Source organism: Sinohyriopsis cumingii, chromosome 18, assembly GCF_028554795.1.
Source record: "Sinohyriopsis cumingii isolate HCF-2022 chromosome 18, ASM2855479v2, whole genome shotgun sequence".
In the NCBI taxonomy this organism is placed as follows: Eukaryota; Metazoa; Mollusca; class Bivalvia; order Unionida; family Unionidae; genus Sinohyriopsis; species Sinohyriopsis cumingii.
The window spans coordinates 36,918,474-36,927,464 of NC_142978.1; the positions used below are offsets into that span (position 1 = coordinate 36,918,474).

The 8,991-nt window shown below is 33.5% G+C and overlaps 1 protein-coding gene across 1 annotated transcript in view; it reads right to left on the minus strand.

Annotated features, from left to right (window-relative positions):
- LOC149776408 (secretin receptor-like) overlaps nucleotides 1–8,439 on the minus strand; it is a 108,648-nt gene extending 100,209 nt beyond the window's left edge. The window contains exons 1-2 of the mRNA XM_089941301.1: nucleotides 8,343–8,439; nucleotides 7,797–7,943 (exon numbers count right to left, since the gene is read on the minus strand). Of these exons, the coding sequence (XP_089797427.1) occupies nucleotides 7,797–7,835 (39 nt within the window). The 5' untranslated portion in view covers nucleotides 7,836–7,943; nucleotides 8,343–8,439. The remainder of the gene's footprint in view (nucleotides 1–7,796; nucleotides 7,944–8,342) is intronic.
- Nucleotides 8,440–8,991: the final 552 nt, after the last annotated feature.

Below are 8,991 nucleotides of genomic sequence, written 5' to 3' on the forward strand. Positions count from 1 at the left end.
TTTTACTATAAATGTGTCTAATAATGCATGAGTACTGATGGACGAATATCAAGTTCAAAAAATGTGAAAATTCAACATTGAAGCAACGTCCATCGAAAGTCACTACTCAGCACTACTCAGCACATTACATTTGAAATATCTATGTATCTTTTCCCTGTACTTAAATGAGCGATAAACACCAGGGCATCCTTCATACCATAAAGTGCCAACTGACAATGTATTGAATGTAAGACTGTAGAAAAATAACAAGCAGTCCAAAAAGTGGTCACTGAGACTGATTAACACATAGTCGTATAAAATAGCATACAAAGTTTGGGAAGTGGGCATAAGTTAGGATCCCATTAGGTTCGGACGACATGGTGTAATTTTAACCTTGGATTTTAATTGGTTTGGTCTTAACAGTCGCAGTGTGTGTGTGTGTGTGTGTGTGTGTGTGTGTGTGTGTGTGTGATTTGGATTTTTAACGTAGCTTTAACGATTTTTCAGTCATATCGCTACGATGTCTGCAGTGTGACAGTTTATAGTGATGTCTAGTACTGGGGCATCATGCTGCAGACATGTAGCATCATGTCCCACACAGTCACATTATCCTGACACCAGGCCGACCAGTCCTAACAATAACATCTTAATGCTGAACGTCTAGTTAGACGGCTCTTTGTACCATTTTAAAAAGTCTTTGGTATGACTCAGACAAGGTTCGAACCCGCAACCTCCTGCATCTGAGGCAGACGCTTTAATCACTTGGCCACCTGAGTGGTCCTAAGATGAAGTCGCTGCAAAAGCTTTCCAAGGAAAAGGTAATGTAAGCTGCCAACAGTTATGCTGACATGATAAACAGGCAACGAGTGCCAATGAAATTAATCATGGATATATTATTTCACTCATCAGCGAGTACTACAGATGCACAAAAACCTATGTGCAGTTAGAAGGGAAATTAAACACTGAGAGTCAAAACATAACGTTTTAAAAGATATAAAAATTCGAAGGAACGGAATAAACTGAAAGAAAATGATGTCCGCGAAGATCTTAAATTAAATTTTATTTTGGAGTAGATAATGGTTCAATATGTACGCCAGGATGCCAATATATACTCAAGGATGCCAATATATACTCAAGGATGCCAATATATACTCAAAGATGCCAATATATACTCAAAGATGCCAATACATACTCAAGGATGCCAATATATACTCAAGGATGCCAATATATACTCAAAGATGCCAATATATACTCAAAGATGCCAATGCATACTCAAGGATGCCAATATATACTCAAGGACGCCAATATATACTCAAAGATGCCAATATATACTCAAAGATGACAATATATACTCAAGGATGCCAATATATACTCAAGGATGCCAATATATACTCAAAGATGCCAATATATACTCAAGGATGCCAATATATACTCAAGGATGCCAAATAAACCAAAAACATACACGATCTTGACAGTTTATATTATTCTTATTCACATGGAAAGTTATATTAAAATCAATCAATCGCAGAATGTCATTAATTACACTGACAACAGACTGCTGTTGGAAAAAAAAATCAGTTTTATGAATCAGACTGACAACAGAAATGTCATTATATCAATTTCTTTGAAAATAATTTACTTCCGTCTTGCCATGCAATTACATCGTCTTCTACATTAAGGAGAGGCATGAAGGAAATATACTCTCTTACTCCCATGCGTCTATTTGCAATCTAGAAATGTATAAAATAAGTCACAATGGCCATGACAGCTAATAATTACCACGTAGAAAACATATACGTTGAATATAAGGCTGGCACAGACGTTAAAATAATACAGAGTTAGAATTACACTGTGGATATCACTAACTACAACGTTGCATTGCTAAGATTCAGTAGCCAGACAAATATACCGACGCCTGCTGACCCTGTTGATACCGTTTAAGGTTTAGTTGAAGAAAATCAATATCACTGAAAACTTTGAACATTTCGTACAGTTTTGCTCATTAAACTGTTTTCACTGAGACTTTCTGTATGCAATTTTAATATCAATTTCACTCAGTTACAGAGGGTAAAGTTACACTTGAATATACGCATATATGATCAAGACTGAAAAGGAATAGATTTTTTGGATATGCCTGTAACAATTATTATTATTATTATTATTATTATTATTATTATTATGTCAGAATGTTGAGAGAAACATTTTTAAATGGTCCTAGTGTATTTAGTTAACCTTCAAACAATGAGAACAAAATTGATGAGGAATATATAAGCCTACACGAAACAATTAAGAGTGACTTGTACCTCAACAGTATTAGTGTCCTGATCATGTCATATCAATTAATGAATCTACTTGATCTTGTGTACGTTAGCGAGTTGATGGTAAATATTACAGACTTTCAGGATGACAATCGCATGTATATTAATGGGGGGGGGGTGCTGTAAATTAATATTTAATGAACGGAGTGGTATTACATATATAGCCAAAACAAAACTGCCGTGCATTCTGAATGTACACAGGCTTTGTTCTCGTAGTGGCATAGAATTGTGGAATTTTGCTGTACAGGCACTGGGTATTAAATGAGCAGATGTAAAGTGACATGTGTCTAATACCCAACACTTTCTGCGACTAAGTCAGCAAAGAATAAACAGTTACATAGATGCTTTAGAGCCTTGCATGGAGAAAACCTAATATAACATTTTGCAAACTTCTGACATAATTTCTGGTTTTCCTTATGATATTGAACAATATTGATTATTATATTAAGATAAAGTTGGAGACTGTGCAAAGCATAAGTAATGATTAATTTAACATTTAATAGGTCACAATGTCAAAGTTACGAAACCTGCATCATATAATGAAGATAACTACCGACTCCAGAAACAACATATATGTAGATGGAAACATGACTAGATGTATGAAAACATATTACGATTTGTAGATTAACGATTTGAGTGTAAAGATCAAAATGACAAAATATGTCACATTTACTGAATTTTAGCTGCATGATAAGGTTATTGAATAATAAAATATATTTTGAAGACAAACTGTTATCTAAGTCGGCTGTCGTTCGATGTGTAGTATTGATGCACTAAATACATCGTAGTAAGAAAAGATTTAATTTATTTGGAAGAAATGTTTACAGCAAATACGACAAAATTGCACAAACACAACAAATGCCATTGTCATTTTAATTATAAATAGCTCTTGCATTGTATGGTAGCCGAACCAAATTAAGCAAATAAATAAATACGTTCGTTGAACCGAATTGAACAGAAGCACGAATCTGGGTGAAAATGGCCCTGCTATTGGCATGAAAATGGATGCAATACAACACCAGATACAAATAGTTTGACAACAAAGCCAAGCAAATGCCGGAATAAATGTTCGTACAACTACTGCTTATTCGGGTAATTTTGATATTTTGGTAATTGATAATGTATTGTATATAAACTATGAAGAGGTTGCTACTGGTGTTTGTGGAATCAATGCTGTAAACAGAGTTTTGTTCTTTTAGAAGTCACACCGTCTTCAGATTGGTAGTTGGAGAATTAAATACACGTTACTCTCAGTAAACGAACTAGTATAAGCGTTATACACCATGAAAGTAAAACGTATTGGTTTATGTTCAAGATTTTTACGTTGTGCCTTTAAAATGAATCATAAATTTAATTTGTATACGCTTAGAGATGGAGAATCGATATTTTGCCAATAAAGTTGACTTAAGAAAAGGTTGACATTTAATGAGTGAATAAATAACGCATTTATTATCTGAAAGAGAAAACCATGTTTTATTTTTATGTTTATCAAGTCTTTAATCGATATTACAGATACATTACGGCCAGTATCTTTACAATAAAGAAGGTATAATCAAATATGAGAGCAATATCAAATAAAATGACCCCAGCAGGAGCAATCATTGTACGAGCATTAAAACGGTTGAAGGATATGGAAGTGAGTTTCCATTACTTTTTTCGTAGTGAAGATGCAAAATATTCAAGCAAATTTAATATAAAAATGTCGTAATTAGTCTGCAGAGTTAAGTTAAAACAGACAACACATTGTATTAATTGTGAGGGCAAGGTTTGTTGGCTAAGTATTTACACGCCGTTTTATTTTTATAAAACGATGTGATCCTGGTCAGCAAGGACAAAAAGGGAATGGAAATAAATATTAACAAAACAAATCTCATCACAGACAATGTAGAAACAGTGATTGCACTTAAATTAAACAAAACAAAAAAAAACAAATTTGCAGTAGGTAAAGTGTACCGTAGGCATAGTGCTTTCGTGACCATTTTTTATTGTATATGTGTCGACGATTAAAAAAAAATAACTCTTGTCGTAATAAAGAGACAATGACACTTAAATCATTCTGAATCTGCCAACATATTGATAATGCGATATTTGCATATATATCTCATAATAACTTTCAGTTTGGGTTATTACAGCCGAAAGATACCTGATTTATTTATGTACATGAAGGTCGCCAGTATAAAATTAACTAGCACGTCAGCCTCGCTTTATCTATGTACCCAAGTATGACAACAGGGTTTAATGTGGCTATCACCACCCAATATTTCATAAATATTTATAGTTATATGGAACTCCTTTTCAAAGCTTCCAATGTCCTCTACTTCCAGATATTTATCAAACCAATGACTGTCTCGTTTGTTGTTCTATGTATATGACAGCTTGGTGCATTAAACATAGCTTTAGCGGCATATAGTGACGTTTATTATTTCTTTTCTTACGTTTGGACCAGCTTCCATTTTAACTCATTTAGGCAAATTAATATACCAGTTTAATCTGAGCGCGTTATAACATATCTATACAATGTTAAATATTAAATCAATTCAAACATCAATCTATCTTTTCCTTATGTAATATATACAATATGTATACTCAATGACATAATCAATTTCGCCTATTTGCAATATATTAGTTGACGTATTTTATAGCAAACATGTTATATACTCAACTTTTGCTATATTGTTGAGTGGGTCGTATTTTAACTATAATCATTAAGTTCAGTTTTTCCATGAAACCAATTAGTTTAATTTACCGAATGAAACTTGTATTCAAATATATTTCAAATTTCAGTCGAAATATAATATAAACCTTAATTTATGTCATTGCAAACCCCATGTGTGTGTATGATCTTTTGCATTTATCTTTAGACCTTTATGTTACTATTTATTACATTGTCCGTTTCGCGCTCTATAGATTATGCCCCAGTAGGTGGATTTAGTTTGTTAAAGATGCTAATTTTGTTACATACACTTCTTGCCAACGGTATTTTAATAGCATGTGGTTCATTTAAATACGTGCGAGATTTTGAGTTTAATAAATCATTAAACGGCCTACTAGCCCTATCTGAGACTCATTTCAACAAGGCAAATGCTTTATATTTTCAAACTATTTGCAATTCTAATTTTGCATTTAAAATGGTCTCATTCTTTGTGGAAAATATGTTATAAACGTAAATGGTAGGTTGTGTTGGGAGGTCTAATATACGCACAGCAACTCTCAGATTAATCTCCCTTTACCAGTAGCTTGATCAGTTGTGCTGTTATTTATGATATGTAAACAAAACTCTCTCTGTGCGTTTTCTCTGCCGTTTTGCTGCGCTTTTTAGAGTGTAACTGGTCCAGTAATTTCTACTTCAGTATTCGTTTGGGGAATAGCGAAATTAGAGATTCACTACGTATTTATTTAATGTAACTGTGCAGTTGTAATAAATCCACATGGTGCCCGCTGCTCCCGAAATGTATATCATGATCAGGTGACGATAGATTCCATAGCGTCGCATTACTATATTGACAAGTATCAAAAAGAGACTGACAAATGTCTCCGAATGCTTGCCAGATTCAATGTGTGGTATCATGCAGGTTAACGATGAACAGTTCAACAGTATGATTGTTGCATGAAACCGTTATGGAAATATATTCAACAAACTTCTACACTGTATACTGGAGTATGGTCTCTCTGATAGCAGTGCACTATTGTGAAATTGCTAGTATGCATATGCCTTTAAAAGCGTTTTTGTTACGTTTTGTAACGATTGTTAATTAACTCATTCTTAATAGGCAAGTGACATACAAAACACCTCTGCGATTGCAAATAATGCTGATTTGACTTGCCAATATACATTTTTGTATTGCAGAAAGCAACTATGTGCAGTATTTATAGGTTACTGTTTTGTATGGGAAAATATGAACGAGATTCTTGAAGGGAAATACTGCACTAAGGCTTAATTATATAATCAAAAATACACTGCAAGAAACAAAGTAACTGAATGTATGTAGTATTCCAAACTATATACACAAGTGCATATTTATCATTACACAACAATAGCATTATTAATGCGCACATAACTCATCCCAGATAAATCTGAACTCAGTCACGCGCTAGACATAACTTTTGAAAGAAAATCGAGTTTTGGTCTAATTAAAATTGAAATTTTTGAGTCATATTGTGAATGAATGCGCATTGCAACAATTTTTTCATTTGATCTGGAATGAATAGATTTTAGTACTTTTGTCGATTCTACAAAATTTCGTGATTATGGGCTAGTTTTGTCTGAGCCAATTATACATGCAGTACATTGGGTTTCAGGAGCGTATTGACATCTGCAAGTGTTTCTGTTCTGTCATAGAATGTTTGAAATCATAATGTTGGAAAAATATGAAGTCTTTCAATTGCAATTATCAAAAAGATGCTATGAAATATAATGTTTATTTCATATTGAGTCCAGTAAGTAGGATGTAATTGGACATGTAATATACTCGAAATTACATTTTTAGCCGAAATTACATGACAATTTCGAAATGTGTAATTAAGCCTGAGAACCGAAAACATGGCTCGTGTAATTCGGATTTGTAAAACTAATAAAGTACATTTTGACGAATTTCAGGATGTAAAACTGTATGCATATTTCGGTCATTCTTTTTACCAGCTAAAGAAAACAATGTATGCCTTGTCACTTGCATGTCATTTGTAGGGACCCAGCAATTTTATGAAATATGGCCTCTATCGCTAGCCTAAATCCGAAACATTGTATCAAGAAAGTTAACGCGGAATGTGGCAAAGTACATAGCATGTGGCAGTCCACAAAATATCTGCTTTAGGTCATTCAGGAACAAATTTAATAAACCAAAACGTAAAGCGCCTACTACGTGAGTGTACATGATTTGTTTACAAAGCAGTTCTTAGTACACTATTGGACACACGTGAATGCAACATGAACTGACGTGAGTGCAATATCGTAAAATACTTACCGAATCTGACAATGTAAAGTTAACGGAGAGAATAAATGCACATATAATAAAACTGTCTCCTTCATGTGACCTTCACTCGTATAGCTCACTTATAAACACTATATACATTGTTTGCGTGTGTTTTTAAATTATCATTAAGGTGTGAGCTTAAGGGAGATATTGAATCAGTGGTGCGCTGATTAAATATCTCCCTTGAGGTAGAAATATGTTATATTTCAACATGCAAGGTGTTTAACGAATAAAATGCTAACCTATAGCGAAGGTCAGTATGTTTCTAAGTGGTTTTGTTTACCAGATAATAACCACGCAATCTAAAGTCGCGAAGTGTAATCGCGCAGAAATATAGTGGGGGAAATAATTCGTGCTGCAGAGACCGCAAAATCACAACAACTTCACACAGACTTCCCCTAGATCGGAAATGTTTGAAAACAATATGCAGAACATTTCCCCCATATACGGTATAACAATTAAAACTAAATTAACTAGTGTAATTTTACTGTTGCACTAATTGTCTTCAGAGGTATTAAAACATACTTACATCTGCCTTAGTCTTGTAGACTATAAAAAGGGAGACCATCAAGACGAATATCCTGTCTGAATGTTTCGTTTCTAATCAGCTTTCCTTCCAAGACGTCTTTTACCACCTATGTACTAAATTGTCCTGTATGAGGATGGCCGCAATGCACTAAAAATATATGGATAGTGAGATTTTATTCCATTTTCAATAGAAATGTACATAAAATTAGTCTCTGTAAAATATTTTTCCTCCTGAACTTACGCTCATATTTATCATATCTCTGAAGAACGATATGATCAAGTTAAACAATGTTAGATGTCATGTTAGTATATGTACAAAATGGAAATACGCCTCCATCAGTCTTTGGTTTCCTTCTTTATCGTAATTGTTTTCTTGCTAGCTGAATTTATATTTTACTTCTGTATTTTGTTTTTATTTAATGAACATATTAATTTAATAACTCCATCATAGAATACAAATGTTTAAAAAATGAGAAGATTGGATAACATTCATTTAAATTCTATTCAAACAATGTCAGATGCTGCAAAGAGTTATACTTTTACCTACCTTTTCTTTTTGAAGATGGCGTCCTCGTTTCCGTATCACTGCACACGAGTCTTGCGATATTATGTTGCACGCTTAAGATTTACAGTGTGTGTTCCAGATACCAAACAAAACCACGTGCAGGTGTATGCTGTATACATTACTGTTCAACTGATTAAAATTGGCCAATAAAATGCAAGGGATGCGTGCAACAATCTGTTCTGATAAGGCTCTGCTTACACGAATAGTGACCAGATTTCTCCTTCCGTACACCGATGAGTTTGCGTGGAACAGTTTTTATCGTAACACACTGGTTACTAATTACATCTCTAGAATGATAATAGTTCATGGCTAAAAGAAAAATACAAGACATTATCCAAGCTAAACAAATGTGGTTATTATGTTGTAGTTATTAAATCAACTCATGCTTATTGTTATGCAAAGATTGTAAGCTCTGCTACATGACAAATGTTTATTATTGTATTACATCTCAATTCTTAAACTTTTACTTTAAACTTGTTGCGTTATCGAATTTCCAAAAATCTCAAGATATATTTTAAATTTGTACTTAGAAGAAATTTTATTGAACCAAACTTTCTTTGAATGTTTAGCTCCTCTGATTTAATTATGCGCCGTAAACAAGCTTTTCGCGGGCGGAAACTACTCTGAAATA